This window comes from Pipistrellus hanaki, assembly GCF_964339955.1.
Source record: "Pipistrellus hanaki genome assembly, chromosome: X".
NCBI classification, from domain to species: domain Eukaryota; kingdom Metazoa; phylum Chordata; class Mammalia; order Chiroptera; family Vespertilionidae; genus Pipistrellus; species Pipistrellus hanaki.
Window position 1 is genome coordinate 93,425,132 of NC_140524.1, and position 26,611 is coordinate 93,451,742.

Below are 26,611 nucleotides of genomic sequence, written 5' to 3' on the forward strand. Positions count from 1 at the left end.
GTTCAGGAGTAGAGAAAGAAAGGAATGTCATCCTTAATGAGATAGTTCAGCTGCTGGATCAACCCTTACCTACAGTCCACTAGACATTTTGGTTACATAACCAGCAAATTTTTCTTATTGTTAAGCCAGTTTGAATAGGCATTTTTGTCCTTTGTGACTGAAAGCAATTGGTGCCAGGAAGAAAGTAAATGCTCAGTAAATAATCTTTAGTCCACAAATTAGTTAATATGGTCACAATGCTGTGCATTTCTATCTATTTAAAGTGAATGCATTCCCCTCAAGTTAAAGAGCATGCTCAGAATGGATGCAATGAATAGATCTGGTTCTTATCAAGCACAACCAACTTACTTGTAATATTAACCATTATGACAGAAGAGCTACATAAAATCCATCTGGCTAAGATCAGATCTTAAAATCAAATGCTTGGAGCATATAAGTCAAAAACACACAAGAAGAAAACCTAAAATGCCAACTGCAAAAACTACTAGAATGCCAACCACTGTAGAGAACAGTATGGAGCGTCCTCAAAAAACTGAAAATGGAATTCCCATTTGACCCAGTAATCCCACTCCTAGGAATATATCCCAAGAAGCTAGAAACTCCAATCAGAATGGATATATGCACCCCTAGGTTCATAGCAGCACAATTTACAATAGCTAGGATATGGAAACAGCCTGGGTGCCCATCAGCAGATGATTGGATCCAAAAACTATGGTACAGCTACACAATGGAATATTATGCTGCCATAAAAAAGAAGGAATTCTCATCATTTGCAGCAACTTGGATGGAGATGGAGAACATCATGCTGAGTGAAATAAGCCAGTCAATGAAAGAGAAACACCACATGACCTTACTCATTTATGGATAATAAAGAACATTATAAACGGATGAACCAAAAGATAGATATAGAGATAGTAAAGCAACAAGCAGACTGTCAAATTACAGTGGGGAGGGGAGGGAGATCTGGAGTAGATAAGAGATCAACCGAAGGACTTGTATGCATGCATATAAGCAAAACCAATGGACACAAAACTCTGGGGAGGGAGGGCATCTATGGGGGGGGCAGGCAATGGTATATGTACACAGATAATAATTTAATAAAATAAAATAAAAAACACTACTACAATAGAACGCAATCTTTTACACATGGTAGCCATTCTCGTGGCCTCTTTACTTCCTTCAGCCAGTAGAAAGAGAATATATCTTAAAGCTACATGAACATTCTTCACAGTCTTCAGGAAGAAATTCATTTCTATATTTGAAGTGAATATCTCCTAACACTTTTAAAATTTGACAACTTCTTTCCCCTTCCTCACACTCAATGCATCCCCAACCCCACCCAAACTCAAATGGTGTATGAAAGATTAGTAAAAATGTAAACAACAAGAAAAATCTTTCCAAGTAAAATCATTTCATTTGACATTCTGAAAGTCCTCTATTCAGGCCCAAATCTTCATGCAGGAGCCCCCTCTGTGCATACAGGGGTGATGGTGACATGTGTATAATCTAGCCATTTTGCTTCCTGTGTGGCCACGTGAAAAAGAGCCAGCATGGAAACCTTCTCTGAGTGGGCACACCCAGTCTACATAGCAGATTCACTGAGGCTCACGGGGCCTGAGTTTTCACCGGGAATAAAAAGCCCGCCACCATGGCCCCACTGCATCCCCATCTTGATTTTTCCAATCTGATATCATTTATTTCAAAAAACTTAATGATATCAAGGCTCAGATTGGTACATCATTACATTATGTTCCTAGTATGAGGAAGATGCTATCATTAACTGTATCTTCAATAATCTGATCTTCCTAATTATCAAATCACTTTACCGGAGCTGAACTGAAGTTTTCTCTTATTTGTAAAAGTTGGTTAGGATTATTTGTAGGGGAAGAAAAGAATATAGAGGGTTATTTAATTATGAGAATCATTTGGATCTCAACCGGCAAGCATTTACAGATAAATAGCTGATCTATGAATCACAATCATCTTTCTCTGCTCATTAATGCATAGACCCTGCTTCGCTTTATTGTTCCACTGATGCTGTCTGTGCTTGAACATAATAATATACTGCATTTCTCTACAAAATACTGGCAAAGATTGTTATTCCATAATAGAGATGAGCTGGCCCTACCTTGAGTCATCTGTCTTCTGTTTGACACAAGTGCTCTATCTCACTCATTGCCTCATGTTTCATAAGTGCACATTTGCAACATTTTCATCTGCTCGTTCATAAGCAATGCGTGCTGTGTCATCTCCATGGTCACATAAAGACAAATTTGGGAGGTTTTGTAGGAAGGAAATTTTAAGACATTTAAACACATGACTATATTCAGCCTTTTTTAAATAAAATCCTGCTTCTTGAAGAGAATAAGAAATTATTTTATTTTCAAAGTAGAAATCTGAGTCTGATATGCCATTTAAAGGGAAAATATCACAAAGCCAGGTTGCTGACTTCAATAGAGGGCAATTTTTCATCAGCCAGGTCTGTCAAATCCATTTTATTTCACAAATTGGATAGCCATATCTGTGTGTTCTCTATCAGACATAAGAAAATGGTTTTCTTTTGATTGGTAGTATTGCATTTTATTTTTGGATAGTCTCTTTATCGAGGGTGAGGAAAATATCTATAGACAGTATTCATATTTTTGAAAGCACATGATATTTACAAAGGATAAGACCAGAATAATACTTAAGGGTTTTATAGACATTACTTTGTGAGACTCAAAACTATCTTTGAGATAAAACTGAGGAGCAAAGGACAAATATTTATTGAGGACTTGCTATATGAAAGGAACCGGACTGGATAATTTATATGGGTCACCTCCTTTAGTCCTCACAAACCCCATGAATTGGGTATTGTTATCTCTACTTGAAAGATAAGAAAACTTGAGCTAGCTGAGATAAGTAATTGACCAAAAGTGACACAGAAAAGAAATGAAAGGGAACCAGGATTCAAATCCAGCTCTGTGGCTTCAAAACTCATACTCTGAGTAGTTTATAGTAAGGGGGGGAAAATCTGCAAACAACCTAAGTGGCATCATAGGAATTGCTTAATCAGGGGTGGGAAATGTTCAGACTGTGGGCCATATAAGGCCTGCAAAATCATTTAGTCTGGTCCTGCCAAGGCATTAGGGATTAATTAAATATTTGACCAAATATAGCAGGTTAATTTTTTTAAATATATTTTATTGATTTTTTACAGAGAGGAAGGGACAGAGATAGAGAGTTAGAATCATCAATGAGAGAGAAACATCGACCAGCTGCCTCTTGCATACCCCCTACCGGGGATGTGCCCGCAACCGATGTACATGCCCTTGACCGGAATCGAACCTGGGACCTTTCAGTCTGCAGACCAACACTCTACCAGTGAGCTAAACCGGTTTTCGGCTAGCAGGTTAATTTTTAAACTAATGATTTTGCATAGCCCACGAATGATGCTATAACTATCCAAATGGCCCCTGGCAGAAAAATGGTCCCCACCCCTGGCTTAAATAAACTGTAATCCTATATAATAAAAGGCTAATACGCAAATCAACCGAACAGCAGAACGACCGGTCGCTATGATGCACACTGACCACCAGAGGGCAGACACTCAACATAGAAGCTGACCCCTGGTGGTCAGTGCACTTCCACAGTGGGAGTGCTGTTCAGCCAGAAGCAAGGCTCACAGCTGGTGAGCACAGCAGCAGTGGTGGGAGCCTCTCCAGGGAATGGGCCAAAGCCGTCAGCCAGACATCCCCCAAGGGCTCTCAGACTGCGAAAGGGCACAGGCTGAGCTGAGGGACACCCTCCCCCAAGTGCACAGAATTTTGTGCACTGGGCGTCTAGTGTATCCATAAAAGGCAATCGTGGCAAATGATGCTATAGATCTATTTTTATTGACATGAAAAGATGTTAACATGTAAACATCAAGTAAAAAGAGATGATAAAGAGAACATATTATATGATTCCTTGCAAATTACACATATAATTTTATATGTATATTTGCAGTTAAAAAGTTATAGCTAGATGATGGGATTTTATGTTTCTTCTTATTATTCATTTATAGTTGGTGCACACTGAGCTTCTATTGCCTGGATGCTTGGATGAATGGGCAGATACAGTGAGAAATATATAGATACATAGATATAGAATATATAAAGATATATAGATAGAATTTAAAGATCTAGTGTTTAAAAAATAAGATTGCAGCCGGGACCGGTTTGGCTCAATGGATAGAGCATCGGCTTGGGGACTCAAGGGTCCCGGGTTCGATTCCGGTCAAGGGCATGTACCTTGGTTGCGGGCATATCCCCAGTAGGGGGTGTGCAGGAGGCAGCTGATCGATGACTCTCTCTCATCGATGTTTCTGGCTCTCTCTCTCTCTCCCTTCCTCTCTGTACAAAATCAATAAAATATATTTTAAAAAAATAAGATTGCAGCCAAAACCAGTTTGGTTTAATAGATAGAGCATCAGCCTGCAGACTGAAGGGTCCCGGGTTTGATTCTGGTTAAGGGCATGTACCTTGGTTGCAGGCACATCTCCAGTGGGGGGTGTGAAGGAGGCAGCTGATCAATGTCTCTCTCTCATCAATGTTTCTGGCTCTCTATCCCTCTTTGTAAAAAAAAATGTTTCTAACTCTCTATTCCTCTCTGTAAAAAATCAATAAAATATTTTTTAAAAATAATAAGATTGCAGGCACATCTGATATTTGAAAAGCTCTATTATACACTTTAAGAATACTCATGTGCAACATACTTGCAAGAGTTCAGAAAAATATATCTATGTCTACCTGTATATCAATATCTATACATTTATAGACATTTTCTCACTATATATAAATGCATTGATATAAACAGTGAAAAAAATACTATCTGCTCATTTATAAAGGCAATGACAGAATATTATGATAAAGCAAATATAGCAAAATGGCAGCAATCAGGGAATCTGGGTGAAGAGTATATTGGAGTTCCTTGTGCTATTCTTTCAACTTTTCTGTAAATGTGAATTACCTCACAGTTTAAAAGTTTAAAAAAGTAATACATATTTTATATTTCAAACACATGGTCTGGTACAAGATTATACCAATTTAAAAAGAGAAACTACTCCACCACTTGATCTTCTTATTGGCACTTGAAATGAGCCTGTGATCAATCTTTGAATTCACCCTTTACAGTGCTTGTCACAAGAATAACTTGCGATTTATTTGGTTGTCTTCCCCAGAGCGTAGACATATATGAGAAGCCTCCCATTTTGTTTCACGAGGCCAGCACAATTTTAATAATAGAATGTGATAGACCTAGCACATAAAAATCCATGGACCAACGTGAATCATAAACATAGACACACATGTAGAAAACAAATACTAGCTTATTCAAGTCTAATCATTCCTTAAAAGAAAATAATAAATCATTCATAGATAGGGTTCATTTCAAGATCATAAAGTAAGGTCAACATGAGAAAATCTAAAGAATTTAAGAGATATTTCATCTGACTTTCTTGATAAATAGTGAAGAGAGGTTTTTCTTTAGCAACTCCTTTTTGTAAACTAGGAATAACAGAACACCATAAAGACTACCTATTATAATATATATAATATTATATATAGAGACATTACTACCCAAGCTAGGAAGAAGAAAAATATACCCATTGTCATTGCTATTATTCAACTCTGTTTTGGAGGCTTTAGCCAACATAGTATAAGGAAATTATAATTACTTCTTAATTTTATGATAACCTCTCTAAAAAATACCAAAGAAGCCACAAAAAGCTATTAATTAATAAGACTGTTTTAATCAGGTCCAATACAGTATATCAAAGCTTTATGCCAGACATCGCAAGTTGGCAAACTTTTTCCATAAGGGTCAGAGAGTAAATATTTTAGTGTTTGAAGGCCATATGGTCTCTGTAGCAACTATTCAACTCTGTCATGAAAAAGCAGCCATAGATAATACAGAAATGAATGGATGCATCTGTCCTCCAATAAAACTTTATTTACAAAAACAGGCAATGGGCCAGATCTGGCCCACTGGCCACAGTTTGCTGACCCCTACTTTATACCACACAAAAAAAAAAGTTGATGGAGCCGAAACCAGTTTGGCTCAATGGATAGAGCGTCGGCTTGGGGACTAAAGGGACCCGGGTTCGATTCCGGTCAAGGGCATGTACCTTGGTTGCGGGCACATCCCCGGTGGGGGGTGTGCAGGAGGCAGCTGATCGATGACTCTCTCTCATCGATGTTTCTAGCTCTCTATCTCTCTCCCTTCCTCTCTGTACAAAAACAATAAAATATATTTAAAAAAAAAAAAAGTTGATGGAGAAAAGTTATCATCTCAAACAGCAAAACAATATATAAAGACCTAGAAATTACTTTCTAAAGAGTGATTCAACTATATGAATCAAAAAATTAAACTATGAATACTCTTTCAACATAACAAGTCCATTTCTGGGAATTTATACTAAAGGTATGTTTAGGGAAGGACGTAAAGATGTGTACCTATGGATATTTATTACACTGCTATTTGTAATGAGAAAAAAATATCCCTGACATAATCCATGTCTATGAAAATATATCATTTTTAAAGGTGACAAAACAGTATGCATATCAGCTAATTTTTAAGTATATGGGTGTGTGATGGTTATGCATATGTAATCACACATGAAAAAAATCCTGGAAAGATAAATGCCCAACTAGTGGCCCAGTGCATGAAATTCATGCAGGGGAGGGGGCTGTTACCCTCTCCAATTTGGGACCTCTCAGGGGATGTCCAACTGCCAGTTTAGGCCCAATCCCACAGGGGTCGGACATCCCTCTCACAATCCGGGAACTCTGGCTCCTAACTGCTCGCCTGCCTGCCAGCCTAATATCCCCCTAACCACTCCCCTGCCAGCCTGATTGATGCCTAACTTCTCCCCTGCTGGCCTGATCACCTCTAATTGCTCTCCCTTGCCAGCCCAATTGCCCCCAACTGCCCTTCCCTACCAGCCTGATCACCCACAACTGCCCTCTGCTGCCACGACCTGCCTCTTCTGCCGGGACTCGCCTCCTCCATGTGAGGCAGTAGAGATGCTGGGACCAGCCTCTTCCAAGCCACATGGAGCCACAGAAGCCCCAGGCCTCACTGCATGGAGCAACCACTGGGCCCCAGCTCTGCTGTGTGCGCAGCCATCTTGTGGCAGCCATCTCTTGGCAACCATCTTGGGATGATGTCACACGTGAGGGCCACCTAGGCTTTTATTAGTATAGATAGTATGGGAATTTCAACTGTTGGGTTGGGATAAACCTCTGACATTCTTGAAAAATCCTCATTTATAATTTATGATGACTAAGTTTGGCTCTCTTAATAGAAAATGTAAGTTCATATGATTTTTTTTTAAATCTTTGTTGAAAGTATGACATAGGTCCTCCCCCCCCCCCAATAAAACTCTTCCGGCCTGCTCCTGTCCTCCCCTCCAAACTCTCACCACCCTATTGTCTGTGTCCACACGTTATGCATATATGCATACAAGTTCATTGGTTGATTTCTTCCTGCACACCCTCCCGTCTACATGATTTATATCTCTAGTATTCCCCCCCAAATTTGAGCACATTTCCCCTTACAATTGACAACAGTTATTTATGTTTTGGTTATAGTATATCTATAAATGGATACATATTTGACTTTCCTGTATTTAAAATCTTGGAAAAAAGGAGTTGGGGAAGAAAGAAAAATAATGATCCCTGTAAGTGCTCAGAAATTCTTTATAGGTGTAGATGAACACAAGTTATATGACATAACTGTTACCACAAAGAGGGGGGGGGAAACATTATATTTCCCTTCTCAAAACACTGAACTTACCTGGCTTTGAAATCTACCAATTTCCCTCCTGAAGTAGCGGTCTCCAATAGCTCAAAATAAAAATTAGATCCATTGCAAACAGAAGATCCTCTAGTTAAAGATATTTTCAACTTCTGAAGGGTGTGTGCACACACACCTATGTATGTGTATGTACGCACATGTAAGTATGTGTGTGTGATCTTGTCATTGCTAGAGAGGCCATGGGAGAAAAGACAGTCTCCCCAGAGCCAAGTTAGAAGTTAACAGGAACAATATGACAAACACAAGGTCATCCAGAGTTCTCAAAAGTGATGTCAAAAAACTATGAGGTGTTAAGTATATTTTGTAAGCCATAAAAATCTAGGACACAATGAGCAAGTGATAAAGTTTGCTCTGAACACAACAAATAAATACATTGATATAATGTGGTTTGCATTGTTTGCATTAACTATTCCTTTGTTCCCAGTCTCAATCAGATGCTATTTGTCCTTCAGCAGCAGAAATTACTACTGTGAAACATGAACATAATGAATTAAGCCTTGGTTGAGAACGGTGAGATTGGAATTCCACAACTTTCCTTTCAATCTTCCATTTTTTAAAATCTGGAACATGAATTCAGTATAGCTAAAAAGTGAATAAAATTATGTTTTTCTTGTCAAATACTGATCTCTGTAAAGTGCATCACCATCCCCAATAGAAACTTACCCTTCAACTTGAGGTCCACATTATGTCTCAGCCAAGGATAAACCCCGTAGCTTGGCATATCTTCAGGAATTGGATTGCTGTTTATCCAGCCATCACAAGCAAACCGGAAGAAATTATCACAAGGGTCCACAGATGGATTTACTTTACTCAAGATGGCAGCAGCTATTTAAAAAGAAAATCATAGGGTTAATGACAATCACTGAATGCTGTGTATTGGCCTCTTCCAAATTAAACAATGATTTCCTAGCAACCAGTTCCCAAGCCTTAGCTTTTACATTTCCCCTTATGTGACTCCCTGAATCAACTGCACCATACCAAATTACTGTATTCAGAGTGTGTGGGTGAAAAGTTTCGTATTACTGTTATTGGGTTTTGCAGGAACACCCCTAAAAATCTGTGGGACACGGGACAGGCATACAGATGGAGTAGGTGCTAAATTGCTTGCAAAGATTCTTGGGACATTTCCTTCCGGGCCGCTCATCCTTCTGCTAGGTGACTTTGCCACTCTTCCCATCAAGCAATAGGATTGATTTCTCCTGCTTTGAACCTGGGCTGGCCTTATGGCTTGCTTTGACCAATAGAATGTGGCATAATAACTTTCCACAAATTTATAAGCTAGGTCTTAAGAATCCCTGCATGTTGCATGTGAACTCTCTTTGAATGGAACCCTGAGACTGTCCTTTGAAGAAGCCTCCTGGAGGTGAGACCACGTGGAGAAGAACCAAGCCAGCACCAACTGCCAGATATGCGACTGAGGCCTTCGTGCACCTTCTAGGTCACGTGACCCTTCAGGTGAATGCAACTTTATGAATGAGCCTAAGCCAGTGGTTCCCAACCTTCCTAATGCCGCGACCCTTTAATACAGTTCCTCATGTTGTGGTGACCCCCAACCATAAAATTATTTTTGTTACTACTTCATAACTGTAATTTTGATACTGTTAATGAATCGTAATGTAAACATCTGTGTTTTCTGATGGTCTCAGGCGACCCTGCTAGCAGTTCTCAACCTGGTTGCGACCCACAGGTTGAGAACCGCTGCTGTAGAGCCTAAGACCATCGGAAAGCACAGATATTTACATTACGATTCACTAACAGTAGCAAAATTACAGTTATGAAGTAGTAATGAAAACAATTTTATGGTCGGGGGTCACCACAACATGAGGAACTGTATTAAAGGGTTGCGGCATTAGGAAGGTTGGGAACCACTGGCCTAGGCAGTAACAGTTGAGCAACCCTCACCAAACCCACAGAACCATGAAAAATATTAAGTCACTCTTATTCCAGGCCTCTCGAGTTGGTTTGTTCCACAACGAAGGCTAATTAAAACAGAGGCCCACGTGTTACATCTAAATATTTAAAATACTAGAGGCCAAATGCAAGAAATTGATGCAAGGGGCTCTAACCCCACCACCACCGTGGTGGCCGCCTCTGTGGCTTCGTCCGGAAGGGTGTCCAGTCTGATTAGCATATTATGTTTTATTATTATAGATATATGTATAATACACCTTCATAAAGAACTGGAAGGCCAAGTATGAATTTGAACCCTTTGGCATTCAGGGCAGCTCTCAGAGTAATGAACCCCTCTTAAGAGACCAACATGGTCCTTGAAAGGGGGCTTGGGGCTCTCTAGCAGTGAGCTCTGGGTGTGGAAGGACGCTAACTTGGCCCTTTAAGACTCCTTGGGTACAGAGCAAGGCCAAGTGGGCATTCTACATGAGGGACCCAAGGCAGGGGCCTCTCTTACCCAAGTCTAGGAGCAGAACTGAGTATTCGTGTAATAAGTTAACAGAAACACAAAATAGACTGATGCCTAATTTTTTTCCCCTCTTTCATAAGCCCACACACAATTACATATGACATACAGCCGATAGGTTGGAAGTTTGTGCAAATGTAAATGTTTCCATGAGCTTTAAAAACAATCTTTCATTACAAAACGAGAAGGTTCCAATATTCCCAACATTGAACTCCGACTCTCTTCCAATTGGCATACAGTTGCTGACTACCACTCTAGAACAGAGAGATCCACCAACAAATTTTTTCTAAGGCAGCTAATATTTTAATGACATTGGAAAGATGACATCCTGAGTAGTTTTCATACTCTCATTAATGCCAGAATACATTTCTGTTCAAAGTAATTAAAACCCAATGAGTTTTCAACTAAATGTGAATTAATTGCCCCCAAAAGTATAATCTACATACATATAGATACATGTTAGTTTGGCTACATGTGTGGTTCCTCTAGGTTTGAAAGTAAGGCTAGGTACTTCTCTTGCCTAGACTTTCTATGAAATTTTCAAACAGCTTTTTGTCTTCAAATAAAGCAAATAATATACAAACATCCTCATTTCCACAGGACTTCAAAATTCCTACCATTTTCAACCTCCCCCCAAAAAAATAACAAAGCAAAAAAAAAATGTCATTAATCCTATGGTTTAGAAGTTTGATAAATTTTAAATTGGCTTAACATTTTCATCTTTCAGAATTCAGTTGTATCCAATTACATTTTTACTTACTGCTACTATATTATTATTATTTAACATTCAAATATGCTAGGACACACAAAATCTTCATTTCAGTTTCTACTTAGTTATACTGGCTGTGCAGCCAGAGAATGAACCTTCTATGGGACACCTCAGGGTCACTGAACATACAAGTTTCAGTCCCACACAATATTTACACTCACACAAAGGAACCCCACACACACATTTTTTATTGTTTTTTTCCAAAAAGCCTTATTGTTTCCATTTGGTCCAATGCATGGAGGGGGCTGCAGGTGGTTAAAGGAATGGCTAGTAGTTTCGGGGAGAGGCTCAGACAAAAGCGAGGCCCCAGGGGGACACAGGGACCCCCTCCGAGGCCTGTGGGCTCCACAGGCTCCCAGTGGTGCCTGAGGGTGAGCCTTTGGGAGAAGCCTGGGGGCCGCAGCCTGCGCAGCGGGTCAGGTGGGCCCATCTCCTGGAGGAGTCCCACCTGCTCACCCAGGAAGCGGTTCCCGGAAGTCACAGAGCTGAGGGTCTGCGCGTGCGCCGGTGGAACCAGGCTTGCGGCTCCCAGAGGGCCTGGCTCGGGTTCCTCTCCAAGGCCAAGGCCAAGGCCAAGGAGGCCTCCATGGGGCCTGAGTGGTGCCCACTCACTGTGGGGGCTCCAGCACGTCCTGGAGAGCCTGCGGCCACCGCGCTGGCTTTACAACTTCAAGAGATGCTCAGCGCCCTCGCACTTCTTTTCCACCGGCTCCTGGAAGAAGTGGCCAGAGGCTGGAAGAAGGGGCGTTCCTGGGTCTGTTCCGTCCTACACTGTAGAAGCTAGAAGCGGAGACAGATCCGGGGCCACCGAGGGCACTCACACATTTTCATTCACACAAGCACACTGCTTTCTGGATGCCTCCCAACCCATCTCCTCAGTATTCGTGCAGGTACCTAGGAAAACTGCAAGGTCAGCTCCAACCTCAGCCCTGATCGAAAGTGAAGGAATACATCACTCACTGAACTTGGAACCGAGCCCGGTGAATGGGGAAACTCTCGCTTCAGCCTCCCAATTCATCATTCACATTTCCCAGCTGGGCACCGAGCTGCATTTTGAGAAGGGGAACTGGGTCTTCAAATTTCAAGGGACCATAGTTGTCAAGACACCAAAACTCCTTTCCGCCAGACTCAGCTTCATGGAGAAAACCCAGAATCTTTTTTTTAATAATAATTATTATTATAAATTTACAGACACATAAGTATTTATATGATGATGAAGGAAATCTGTGCTGTGTGCTCTCTCAAGTCATCTATAATAATAAAAGCATAATATGCTAATTAGACCGGACAGCCAAACGAACGACTTTCCAGACGACCTTCAGGACAAAGCCACGGTTGCCAGGGCCAAGCCCCTTGCACGAATTTAGTGCACGGGTCTCTCGTTGTATATAAGGTGAAATGTTAAGTGGTTTATGTAGTAGAGATTGAGTGACCACCCCATATACCAGGCTGAGTTTGTAAGTTTAATCAGGGCTCAAGAAAGAGGGGGAGAGTGGTGGTAGCAATAATAATAACAACAATAATAATAATAATAATAATAACAATAAATATTAGGCATTTCCTCTGAGCCAGGAACTATGCTAGCCCTTTCCAGGCAGTATGGCATCATCACAAACTCCAGAGCCAGACCACCTGGGTTTAAATGCCAGAAATACAATGCAGTAGCTATGTAACCTCAGGCAGGTTACTTAACCTTAGTTTCCTCATCTGTAAAATGGGACCATAACAACACCCCATAGGATTTTCAAGAGAATTAAATGAGTAAACATATGTCAAGTGTTTAGAACAGTGCCAGGGACACTGCCAAATAATACAGTTGCCAGGTAAAATACAAGATGCCTAGTGAAATTTGAATTTCAAATAAATGACTAAGTCTATAGTATACCAATTGTTCTACGGGTCATACTTCTGCAAAAAAAAAAAAAAAGTAGTGTTTGTACGTGTGCAATTCAAATTTAACTGAGCATCCGAAATGTGCCTGTAGCTAAATCTGGCAGCCACACATACAAATTTTTAGTACTATAATTCCACGAACACTTATCTGAAACTTGAGGCCAGATGTTTCAGAGCTCATAGATTTTCACATTTTAGAAAAGTAACACAGTGCATATACCACAGATTATATAACGCCTCCAGCAACATCTGGAATGGCACTCCTGAAACAAGCACATTAAGAATTCTATTGGGGATGTATACATATTCTCATACGGGGGAAACAAAGTCTAAAACAGCCTCCCATAAGTTAGGATCCAGTTTTGCCACCACCGGAGTTGAGTTCAGATCCAGTCTCGCCAACTGAGAATCACCATGCTCTCTGGGTTTGGGGTTAAGGATGTGGAATTGTGGACCTGGAATACTACTTACCACCATCATTTTCTCCTATTCTCGCTGGCATGGTAAGTGAAAACTGTTCCTCCCACTTTACAGATGGTGAAAACTGAGACTTAGGGTGTCTGTGGACTTAGCTCAAGATCATGTGGCTTTTAAGAGACCACTTTATGCTTAAAACCCAGGCCAGGCTGTTTGCCCTTATACACTATCATTAACATACCCGTTTCTTCATTCCACTTCCCTTGCATTCTTCCTCCACTTCTGATTTTGAAAGACCAGTTGAGTAGGAGGAAATAGAAAAGGAGAAGAGGCCGAAACCGGTTTGGCTCAGTGGTAGAGCATCGGTCTGCGGACTGAAAGGTCCCAGGTTCGATTCCAGTCAAGGGCATGTACCTTGGTTGCGGGCACATCCCCGGTAGGGGGTGTGCAAAAGGCAGCTGGTAGATGTTACTCTCTCATCGACGTTTCCAGCTCTCTCTCTCTCTCCCTTCCTCTCTGTAAAAAATCAATAAATTAAAAAAAAAAAAAAAAAAAGGTGAAGAGATTTAGGGGAGACAGCTAAGAAAAGGTTCGGGAGGCGAGCACTTTCTAGCGCACTGCACCCACATACACACACGGCGCCCACATACTCAGAAAGCCACAAAGCGCACGCAAACACAGCACCCGTCGGCTCATGCAGACGCACGCATAACAGGCACGCGCACAGCACCCGTTGGCGCACATAGACGTACGCACACGCACACGACACCCGTCGGCATACGCAGACACATGCACGCACATGGCACCTATCGGCACACGTAGACGCACACAAGCACACGGCACCCGTAGGCGTAAGTAGACGCACACACGCACATGCACGCACACAGCACCCATTGGCTTACACAGACGCACGCACGTAGACCGCACGCGGTACCTGTCAGCGTACGCACACGCGCACACACATGCACGCAGCACCCGTTGACGCACATACCCGTTGACGCACATAGACGCACGCACACGCATTCATGACGGCGTACGCAGATGCACGCACACCGCCACTGTCTCGGCGCACGCAGAAACACGCACGCACACGCACGCAGCATCCATTGGCGCACGTAGATGCACGCACGCACACGGCACCCGTCACACGGCACCCGTCGGCGTAAGCGGACGCACGCAAGTACACGTACGCGGCACCCGTCAGCATACGCAGACACACGCACGCATGCACATAGCACCTGTCAGCGCATGTAGACGCATGCACGCACACAGCACCTGTCAGCGAGCGTACACACACACACACACACACACACACACAGCACCCATTGGCGCACGTAGAGGCACGCACACATATGGCACCTGCTGGCACTTGTAGATGCACACACACAGCATCCGTCGGTGTACGCACACGCACGCACATGGACGCACGCAGCACCCGTTTACGCACATAGACGCACGTACACGCATGCACGTCAACTTACGCAGACGCACACACAGCATCTGTTGGCACACGTAGATGCACGCACGCACATGGCACCTGCCGGCGCATGTAGACGCACACACACAGCACCTGTCGGCGTACACAGACGCACGCACGTAAATGCACGCGGCACCCATTGACACACATAGACGCACGCACACACATTCATGACAACGTACACAGACGCACGCACACCGCCACTGTCGGCGCACACAGAAACACACACGCACACACACGCACACAGCATCCGTTGGCGCACGTAGATGCACGCACGCATACGGCACCCGTCTGCATGCAGCTTATGCAGACGTACGTACAAGTATGCGGCACCCATCAGCATACGCAAACACACACACACACCGCCTCCGTTGGCGCACGCAGACACACGCACGCACACAGCGCCCATCAGGGTATGCACGCACATGCACGCGCACGCACGCACGCAGCACCCGTTGACCAGAAGATTCAGCAAGACTGCTTATAAGATAAAGAGCAATCTATATCAAGTTGAGGCCATAGGAAGGTCAATGGTCTCCGTCTTTGGGCCTTACAGAGAGGCCATTCAACTTTCCAAGCCCCTTTCTGATTTCCTTATACAGGAATACCTTGGGGGTTTTCTTTATTGCTCTTTCTTTTTTATTAAATTTATTGGGGTGACACCAGTTAAGATTATATATCGTTCTCAAGTGTTTTATTGCGTTTTTGCTTTATTGCTCTTCACAGGTATTGCTTTTCTTTTTCTTTTTTTTCTTTTTTTTTTTTTTTTCTTTTTTACAAACTTAAGGCAAGACCCTCCACCCAGGCAAAAAGATTACAACTCATTTTATTGCAATACTCCATTTTATTGTGGAGGTCTGGGACTAAAATCGCCATATCTGACTGCCTGCAATGACTTAGAATACCGCACAGCTGTTTTTTGTTTTTTGTTTTGTTTTGTTTTTTCAAGGAAAACAGAAAACAGGAAACCTGCTCTCCACGACTTCACACCAAGATTTGAAAGGAAACTTAAAATTTCATCAAAATTGCATTTTATACTTTGCAAACCTCAAGCAAACAGGATACTAAAAATACCACCTGTTTTCTCTTCCAGTCCCCAAGGTACCATAATTATAACTTGACACAGGACGGGAAACTGACTTACCAGCTTCAATGCATTCTGGCTTCAGGCAGTACTCCTGTTTAGCTTGGAGATGTAAGAAACCTTGACTCACTGAAAAAACAAGACGAAAATAAAGAAATGACTGCTTGAAGCAGATCACCATCAGGTAACCCACCACCAGGCACATATACAAGGCATTTGATAGCAATTCATCCTTCTCAGAATTGACGCGAAACTAAAAAATCCAGTTGGCTCAGTATCACAGAACCAGACTCGGGTCATTAGCGAAGTAACCTTGGTGAGACTTCTGGTTGCTCTGAAATTCAGTTCTCTCAAACATAAGATGATTGGGCACAATTAGACCAGTGCTTCTCAGAATGGGGTCCCCTGAGCAGTGGCAATAGCACCACCGGGAAATTTGTTAGAAATGCAAATTACCAAGCCCTGCGGTCCTTCAGAATCAGAAACTCTGAGGTGGGGCCCAGCCATCTGCATTTCACCAAGGCCTCCAGGGGATTCTGATGCAGGCTCTTGTTTAAGAAGTACTGGGCTCACCCTAACTGGTATGGTTCAGTAGTAGAGCATCGGCCTGCGGACTGAAGGGTCCCAGGTTCAATTCCAGTCAAGGGCATGTACCTTGGTTGCAGGCACATCTCCAGTGGGGGGTGTGCAGGAGGCAGCTGATTGGTGTTTCTCTCTCATCGATGTTTCTATCTCTCTTCCTTCCTCTTTGTAATAAAAAAATCAATAAAACAAAAAAGAACTGGGCGAAGGAAGGAAGGAAGGAAGGAAGGAAGGAAGGAAGGAAGGAAAGGGAAGGAAGGAAGGGAGGGAGGGAGGGAGGGAGGGAGGGAGGGAGGGAGGGAGGGAGGGAGGAAAGAAAGGAAGGGAAGGAAGGAAGGAAGGAAGGAAGGAAGGAAGGAAGGAAGGAAGGAAGGAAGGAAGGGAGGAAGGAAAAGAAAGAAAGGAAGGAAGGAAGAAAAAGAAAGGAAGGAAAGAAGGAAGGAAGGAAGGAAAGAAGGAAGGAAGGAAGGAAGGAAGGAAGGAAGGAAGGACGGAAGGAAGGAAGGAAGGACAAACTACTGGGCTAGAAGATCTCTCAAGTCTCTTCCATCTCCTATTATCTATTATTTAAGTCTCATAATTTTACTCTGTTGTTTACAACTACATTCTGGTTTTAGTGATGGGAAAATTGAAACATGTCATTGAGAACAAATCCTGAGCGGAAGGAGGAAGCTAGCATGTGTGGCATTTAGAGTTCTGGATCTTAGCTAAACCATCCATATAGATGAGGCCCAAGGGGGGGAAGGTACTATATATTATATATAACTCAGCCATCTAGCAAGAGAGCCATTATTTGCCTGCTTTGTACCGCACACACCCTCCTCCCCGAGACCCAGCCTCGCTACTAGACACGCAGCTCCATGGACCAAGCTTCCAACTACAGTGGTGCCTCGCATAACGAACGCCTCGCACAGCGAACTTTGGACAGGTTTTTCATGAAACCATCGGCCAAAAAGCAGAAAATGGATGAAGATGTGCAAGATTCGGTAGACTCTACTTAGTCTGTCTTAAAATTAAAAAAATGTGTGTTTTTTTTAAAAAAAAAATTATGTTTTTAGATGTATATAAATAAAAATATGTCATCTTAGCATATTTTTTTATGTCATCTTAGCATATTTTATGCTACAGAACGAATTATTTTTTTTAACATGTATTGTTATGGGAAAACGCGTTTCGCATAACGAACTTTTCGCATAACAAACTTGCTCCTGGAATGAATTAAGTTCGTTGTGTGAGGCACCACTGTACTTCCACCAAAACAAAGCGGAACAAAAAACCACCACAAGATGGAAGCGGCTTTCCACCAATTGCTCACTTTCCCCCATCTGGTGCAACATTGTCTGAACGGATCTCTGCGGGAGTACAGAAGCGTACCCATTTGTAAACTCCAGCTAGCACCTGGGCACTAGCAGATGTGAGCTCAGATTTCAAAAATAGTTTTGGTAGCCGAAGAACTTGTGGGGAATTCACTATCACTGGGCTCTGGGGGCGGAAATAAGGAGTCATTTGGAGATGTGGCTGTGGGGAGGTGCAAGTTAGGGGTGGGGGTGGGGGTGGGGGCGGGGCTCTTCATGGCATCCTCAACTGAGAAGCAGAATCAGAGAGTGTGGCCGTGTCTATATTTCTGCTAGAAATGTATGTCACGTGCCAGCATGTCAATCTGGTTGGTTTATTTACTTGCCTTTTTGTCTGTGTGTTTTCTGTTTTATTTATTAACCCGCATTCCGAGAGGAGCCAACTTTTTCTTTGTTCATATCTCTGCTGCCATCCTCCAAACAGCCTTTTACCTATTACCCTGCAGATTCAACAAACTGCCTATGAAATAACTCAGGCCTGCTTTTAAGAAATGAAGTATTGCTGAAACCAGTTTGGCTCAGTGGACAGAGCGTCAGCCTGCAGACTGAAGGGTCCCAGGTTCGATTCCAGTCAAAAGCATGTACCTTGGTTGCGGGCACATCCCCATTGCGGGGTGTGCAGGAGGCGGCTGATCAATGTTTCTAGCTCTCTCTCCCTTCCTCTCTGTAAAAAATCAATAAAATATATTTTTTAAAAAGGAAATGAAGTGTTGTAGCATAAAGATGCATTTTGATTTATTTAAAAAGCAAAGAAAAAAAGTAGTTAGGTAAAAATATATCGGTGCGGTCTAAAAATTGGTACCAAATATTTCAATGTGCCTGAGTGCTAGAACCATGGAGGACATTTGCTCTTTCGTCCACTTCCATATGTTTTCCAAATGTTCTTTAATGAGCATGTGTGGTTTTTTTATAATGGAAAAATAAATTTATTGCAAATAATATTTTATGGTTCTGGACAATACCTTCTTGATACTAGCCTTGTTTGTTTTTTTAATATCTCAGCATTTCTTTCTTTTTCTTTTTGTAATATATTTTATTGATTTTTTACAGAGAGGAAGAGAAAGGGATACAGAAAAACATCGATGAGAGAGAAACATCAATCAGCTGCCTCCTGCACACTCCCCACCGGGGATGTGCCCGCAACCAAGGTATATTCCCTTGACCGGAATCAGAGCTGGGACCCCTCAGTCAGCAGGCCGACACTCTATCCACTGAGCAAAACTGGTTTCGGTGATACTAGCCTTGTTTTATTTTAAATATATATATTTTTTATTTCAGAGAGGAAGGGAGAGGGAGAGAGAAACATCAATGAGAGAGAATCATCAATCAGCTGCCTCCTGCACACCCCCCACTGGGGACGTGCCCGCAACCAAGGCACATGCCCTTGACCAGAATCAAACCTGGGACCTTTCAGTCCGCAGGCCGACGCTCTATCCACTGAGCCAAACCAGTTTCGGCTAGAAAGTTCTTTTTTTTTTTTTCTATTGGTTGCAGAGCTCCTTATGGGAAGGGGGTCTGTATATAATGGCTTGGTGAATTTAACTGTGCTCTAAAAACTTTAGTGCTGATTCCAAAGAATCATGTTTTCTCAAAGAACAAAAATTTGCTGCCATCAAAAGTATTCCAGCCCTGCCGAAACCGGTTTGGCTCAGTGGTAGAGTGTCGGTCTATGGACTGAAAGGTCCCAGGTTCGATTCCGGTCAAGGGCATGTACATTGGTTGTGAGCACATCCCCAGTAGGAGGTGTGCAGGAGGCAGCTGGTCAATGTTTCTCTCTCATCAACGTCTCTGGCTCTCTATCTCTCTCCCTTCCTCTCTGTAAAAATCAATAAAATATATATATATATTTTAAAAAAGTATTCCAGCCCTAACCAGTTTGGCTCAGTGGCTGGAGCATCAGCCTGCAGACTCAAGGGTCCCAGGTTCAATCCGGTCAAGGGCATGTACCTTGGTTGGGAGCACATCCCCAGTGGGGGGTTGTGCAGGAGGCAGCTGATTGATGTTTCTATCTCATCGATGTTTCTAACTCTCTATCCCTCTTCCTTCCTCTCTGTAAAAATCAATAAAATACAGTTTTTGAAGAGTACTCCAACTAATATGCTTTAGCCTCAGAATGTAATCATAACAATGGAATTTCAAAAAAGTTTCAAGAGGCAGTAATATTCAAAAAAGTACATATTTTTACATAAACAATCATCATTTGGATTTTTAAGTTGGGAGTGTTTTCAAAACACAAATAGTCTAACTTTGTGGTCACTTCCTACACAGCATGCAGTCCCTTGGCCTGCCCATATCATTTTTCCTCCAGTTTTGGATTTCAGGATAAGACACTTGCCCAAGACCCAAAAGCCAAAAGATCGCATAATAGTTTTTGAGAGCCACAAATTTGGTCGCAGGAGTAGATTTCACTGTCCCAGAAAGCAATAAAAGCCACCTCATTCCCTACATTTTCAGCCACAGCAAAGATGGAAAGATGGCTTGCTCATTTTAGCAAAGTTTTCAACCACACAACCCTCACTCTTTTCAAGTTTAATTACTGGCTTCCCCGTGCCAAAATAAACATGGCCTCCTGCAGCCCGTATGTGCCAAGGAATGTTTCCAGGCATGCTACATTTCAAACTGCACCTAGAGTCTGCTAAGCATAGAGCTTGGTCCTATACAACGTTCAAGCTAATGGTATGGGCTGTCTGAGCAAAATACAAAGGCTGATAGGCAAGGGTTCAGAATGCCTATAGTCTTTAATGCATTTCATTCTTTGTTATAGGAATATGTTTTTATCATCTTATAGTCTCCCTGGAAAGCTTCTTCTCACCAAGAGTTAACATAATTCAATCCTAACACCTTTCAAATCTTGGAAGGAAACCTCTGTTTTCCTTGATGTTCTTTTTTAAAATCTCATAGAAAGGTGGAGTTAAAATGTTATCCCACCAGGGTCCCTGGTTAAGAAAGGAAGAATATCATTTAGAGGTGCATTCATAAAAACTAATTTGTATTTTGTGAGTTAAATGTTATGATTCACCCAGGCAAACATTGACAGAAATCAAACGGAAAGGAATTCCAGCGTGGTTTTGATCACAGTGTAATGCTCTCCTCGCCAAACAAATGAAAGTATCTGCCTATGAATTCATAAACACTCATTTGCTGCCAGCCAATCCTCCAACCACTCGGAAGCCACTCTCTACCCACTTCACATCCTGGGCTACGCACCGAGTGCTTGCGTGTATTTATTTATGTAGCCTCCTAAAGAGAAGGCTCTCACGATTTGCATATTTAATAGAAACCAAGGACGCATCATCTACCAATACAAGCACACAGCCCTCCACCTGCATTCTGAGGAGTCTGACAGCATCCAGTCCAGAGACGTTGCCCCGCATTCGCCCAGCTCCCTGGCCTCCAGCGCCCCCGCTTACCTAGAAAGAGGACGGTGCCCAGCACCAGGGTGCTACCGACGAACACCGCCAGGGCGATCCGAGTGCCTCTGTTGGCCGATTTCCCAGCCTCCATGCTGCTCCCCGTCTCTGCTTCCATCGGGAGGGATGTGGAGCCCAGGCCAGGAGAGAGTCGCCGTGTGTGGTTTGTTGGCCGGTCTCAAGAGTCTCTTAGATGTTGGCATCCAAAAGTTCTCTTGCTCTTGTACGAATGGACAGCTGTGAAAGGTCCTATCAGGAAACAGCCCCTCACCAGCCCTTCTCGAATAGTTCTTCACACAAATGAAGTCCAAGAAACCCAAAACATGGGTTGTCCCGGCTCTCCCCACCCTGACCAGACAAAATAAACAGTGGTTGCTTTATCTCGGTGTGCTCCCACCAGCAAAGTCCCCCTCCACCGATTGTTTGGCAGGCTCTTCTCTCAGGCGTTCCGGGTGTACATGTTTTACTATGTTGCTGAACAGATGTTTTAGCTATTTAAACGTATAGTCACTTGGGGAGGAAAAACCAATTGTCTTTATCAAAACTGGATTTGCGTCAAGCTCTCCCCCTGACCATGACAAGTTAGGTAACAAGGATTCTCCAGACCCACTGCAAGATTGCAACAATTCACGTCATCCTTTGCGCAATAGTCACCCTGCTCGCCTGAAATTGTCTTCATCAAAGATGTGCTTGCAGGGAGCAAGTCGGTTTTTAAAGCCTTCTAAGAGTTCCTGGGATATCCTGGAGCATTTTATTTTGGGAACTCTGTGCATGACCACATGTGCCAAAAATCAGAGTCAGAGTCCAGTGCAATGCAAAGTAGCAATTAAGACAACCTACAGAGGCTGATGGTTTGGACCGGAACATTTTTTTTAAGGAGGAAAGAAAAGCACACCGTCTGGGTAGTGCTAAGAATTGTACAAATGACAGGTAAGTTTTCAAATTAAGTATATGATGGTAAAAAAAAAAAAAAAAAAAAAAAAAACATTTTTTTTTCCTGCATCGTTTGATGAAAAGTGTCCCCCATGTATTTTTACTCTAGTCCCACAGAGGCAGGCATTAGTTACTATGTTTTTGTGTGTGTGTGTTTTTAAATATATTTTTATTGATTTCAGAGAAGAAGGGAGAGGGAGAAAGAGAGAAACATCAATAATGAGAGAGAATCATCGATCAGCTGCCTCCTGCACGCCCCCAACTGGAATCGAACCCGGGACCCTTCAGTCCACAGGCCGATGTTCCATCCACTGAGCCAAACCAGCTAGGGCGATTACTATGTTTTTATCTTTACATGAAGCACCCATTTTTAGCAGATTCCCCAGAATGAATTCAGAGGCAATTGGTTTCACTGGAAAGACTGATTAATGAGTGGATATTTGGTTTCTTTGAATATGCTAACGTTATGAAAATCTGCTTTCTTCATGGAAAAGGGCAACCAATATTCCAATGCTATTGAAATGATATGCATTTTATGATCTGATTATGGGGGTGGGCAAAAGTAGGTCTACAGTCGTGTGTATACAAAACAGAATTTATTCCTGTATTACTTACTAGTGCACTATTTATTATTATTAATAACCTACTTTTGCCCACCCCTGTATATAGACATCATTTTTTTCATTTTTAAATATATATTTATTGTTGCTAGTAGTATAGTTATCTCCCATTTCCCCCTCCCACCCTCCTCCCAACCTATACCCACTGCCTCCCAGGACTTTACTACCCTATTGTCGTGTCCATGGGCTATGCATATCCTATATAATAAAAGGCTAATATGCAAATTGACTGAATGGCAGAACGACCAGCCACTGTGACATGCACTGACCACCAGAGGGCAGACATTCAATGCAGGAGCTTTCCCCTGGTGGTCAGTGCACTCCCACGGGGGGAGTGCTGCTCAGCCAGAAGCCAGGCTCATGGCTGGCAAGTGCACCAGCGGTGGTGGCAGCCTCTCCCACCTACACAGCAGTGCTAAGAATGTCCGACTGCCAGCTTGGAGTGGGCCTAAGCCATCAGTTGGACATCCCCCGAGGGCTCCTGGACTGTGAGAGGGTGCAGGCTGGGCTGAGGGTATCCCCCCTCCCCCCAGTGCATGAATTTTGTGCACCGGGCCTCTAGTAAGTCTAAATTCTTTGGTTTATCTCTTCTCATCCCCCCCTAGATATCATTAATTCACAACACAATTATTACTTACCTGTTCTTGTTTTATTGGAGGTCATAGGTCATAGGGAATGGAGCATTCAGCTACACTTAGGAACCAGTGGAGCACTCTTCTTTCTCATACAAAACTTGTGCCTGTGGGCCTGGAAGTCACACCAGAGCACAGCAGACACCAATGAGCCCAGTATAACATGGCTCATGGTCTTATCTGGCTGATCTTGGTCAGGCTTTAGACCATCTTATGGAATTCTCCTATGGCTTTAGACTTATTTATGACACATCTTACCTTACTTTTGGCTCAGTTCATGTTGCTTCAAAGTCAGAAGAGCATAATCCTTCTCCAAATTATGACATTATAGTAAGCTATAGTTAATATTTGCTCATTGGCTATTGATGTTATTGTGTTTTTATTTTATAACACTAGCAAACCTTTGGCTCCTAGGTTGGAATTCTCCCAATAGTTTGTAGACTTGACTCCATAGTATTTCTTAGACTTTGAGCTCCATAAGGTCAAGAATTATGTCCATCAAGTTCACTGCTGCAGCTCCAGCCTCTACAGTTCCTTACCCATAACAGCAAAGGGAGAAATAAGAGCAATGAAAACCATCCAAGTTAGTCCTAGCTACTTACTCTTAAAAAGCAGCTTCAGGAACCTCAGATGCTAGTAACTGGGGGTAGGGGACTCAACCTCCTAACTCCTTCTAAATGTTCAAATGATAATGATACTTCACATAGGCATAGCACTTTCCTATCCCATTTTAAACTCAGGGCAAACCCATATACTTGATAACAAAGCTATATTTATGTCTAGTTAGCAAGTGAGAACACTGATACCCAAGGACCGGCCTCCGATGGCATAGGAGAACCAGAAAATGGAAACATAGTGAGGAGGATCACTGCCATACCCATTCTCCAAATCTCCTCACGCATTTTGGGTCCAATCTGACATGCAATGGTGTCCATGTGATGCCAGCTGGAGTAGCCTTTACTCTTCTTAGACTGGTAATTTCCTCACAGGTGAGGGCAACTGGGGCTTACTCTGAAGTACACCTATCCATTACCTAGCAGCATGAATTCATTCCCAAACATTCAACTGCTGAATGAAAAACCATAAAACAAAAAATACTTTAAATAATTGTAATAGAAAAATTATGATGCATTCCAAAACTAAGATATGCAAATGCAGACAGAAAAATGTATTAACTGAACAATGGAAACACCTCTATAAAAGCAATTAACAGCCCAGCTGGCATGGCTCAGTGGTTGAGCATTGACCTATGAACCAGGAGGTCACAATTTGATTCCCAGTCAGGGCATATGCCAGGGTTGCTGGCTCAATCCCCAATGAGGGTAGGGGGTACGAGAGGTAGCCAATCAATGATTCTCGCTCATAATTGATATTTCTATCTCTCTCATCCCCTTCCTCTCTGAAACTAATAAAAATATATTTAAAAGTAATTAACAGCTTCCAGGATTTTGAAAATTGTTTGTATAATCCTATCTAATAAAGATGGGATATACTAATTGACCATCACATTCTCACAAGATGGTAGCACCCACCGTCAATAAAGAGGGAATGTGCTAATTGGCTACCACGCCCTCACAAGATGGCAACACCCACAGCCACAAGGTGGCAGCGTCCAGTCCCCTCAGTTCCCCAATATCCTCAGCCCTATCTCATCCAGCCTGAGTCCCCCAGTCCCCGCAGCCCTACCTCATCCAGCCTCATCCCCCCAGTCATCTCAGCCCCACTGGGGAAGGCAGTTGGGGGTGATTGGGCCAGCAGGAAAGGGCAGTTAGAGGCAATCAGGCCAGCAGGGGAGGGCAGTTGGGGATGATCATACCAGCAGGGGAACAGTTAGGCATCAATCAGGCCAGCAGGGGAGTAGTTAGGTGGCTATCAGGCAGGCAGGCAGAGTGGTTAGGAGCAATCAGGCAGGCAGGCAAGTGGTTAGGAGCCAAAAGTCCTGGATTGTGAAAGGGATGTCTGAATGCTGGTTTAGGCCCGATCCCAGCAGTTGGACATCCCCCAAGGGGTCCAAGTTTGGTGCAGGCTGGGCTGAGGGACGCCCCCCCGCCATGCATGAATTTTATGCACCGGGCCTCTAGTGTAATATAATGAAGTTTTGTGGGGGTTCTTTACTTACCAAAGGAATAAAGAAGACTTCAGAATGAGTGGGAATTGGTAAAGGGTGCAGGTGAATTATCTATATATACACTAGAGGCCTGGTGCACAAAATTTGTGCACTCGGGAGCGGTCCCTCAGCCCAGCCTGTGCCCTCTCACAGTCCAGAGCTCTCAGGGGATATCCAACTAACATCTTAGGCCCACTGCCCATGGGGAGTGAGCCTAAGCCAGCAGTCAGACATCCTTAGCAAAGGTGGGAGCCCGACTTTTGGCTGAGTGGCGCTTCCCCTGTGGGAGTGCACTGACTACCAGGGGGCAACTCCTGCATCAAGGATATGCCCTCTGGTGGTCAGTGAGCATCATGGTGACTGGTCATTCCTCCATTCAGTCAATTTCTATATTAGCCTTTTATTATATAGGATAAAAGCCAAGCGACCAGAATGACGGGAACGACCAGTCGCTATGACATACACTGCAGCTGGACAACTGGCTTGATTAGGGGAGGGGCCAGCCAGCCAACCTCCTATATCCCCCCACCAACCCCCGGCCAGCCCAGCCCCAATCAGCCTCAATTGAGGTAGGCTGGCCAGACCCCACCTGTGTATGAATTCAGGCACCAGGCCTCTAATTCATTATAAAGTACATTCTTCATTCTGTGCCATTTTGCACATTAATTTTCAACCTTTTGGGAGATGATTATCTTGCACTCAAAGTGCATTTAAAAATAGTTGTAATGCCAAAACCGGTTTGGCTCAGTGGTAGAGCATCGGTCTGTGGACTGAAAGGTCCTGGGTTCGATTCTGGTCAAGGGCATGTACCTTGGCTGCGGGCACATACCTGGTGGGGGGTGTGCAAGAGGCAGCTGGTCGATGTTTCTCTCTCATCGACGTTTCTGGCTCTCTATCGCTCTCCCTTCCTCTCTGTAAAAAATCAATAAAAATATATATTTTTTAAAATAGTTGTAGTGCAGAAAAAATTCCCTTAGGGCAAAATACAAAGTCTAAAACACAAAATTAATGAATGAGTACTCACAAAGACAAAAGCAAGGGTCTGCATATTTAGGTACTTAAACCAAACCTGGCTCACTG

At 43.0% G+C, this 26,611-nt stretch overlaps 1 protein-coding gene across 1 annotated transcript in view; it reads right to left on the reverse strand.

Moving 5' to 3' along the window:
• The window catches only part of PHEX (phosphate regulating endopeptidase X-linked), a 196,474-nt gene extending 174,552 nt beyond the window's left edge, over window positions 1-21,922 (reverse strand). The window contains exons 1-3 of the mRNA XM_084869560.1: window positions 21,240-21,922; window positions 15,953-16,021; window positions 8,500-8,661 (exon numbers count right to left, since the gene is read on the reverse strand). Of these exons, the coding sequence (XP_084725686.1) occupies window positions 8,500-8,661; window positions 15,953-16,021; window positions 21,240-21,357 (349 nt within the window). The 5' untranslated portion in view covers window positions 21,358-21,922. The remainder of the gene's footprint in view (window positions 1-8,499; window positions 8,662-15,952; window positions 16,022-21,239) is intronic.
• Window positions 21,923-26,611: the final 4,689 nt, after the last annotated feature.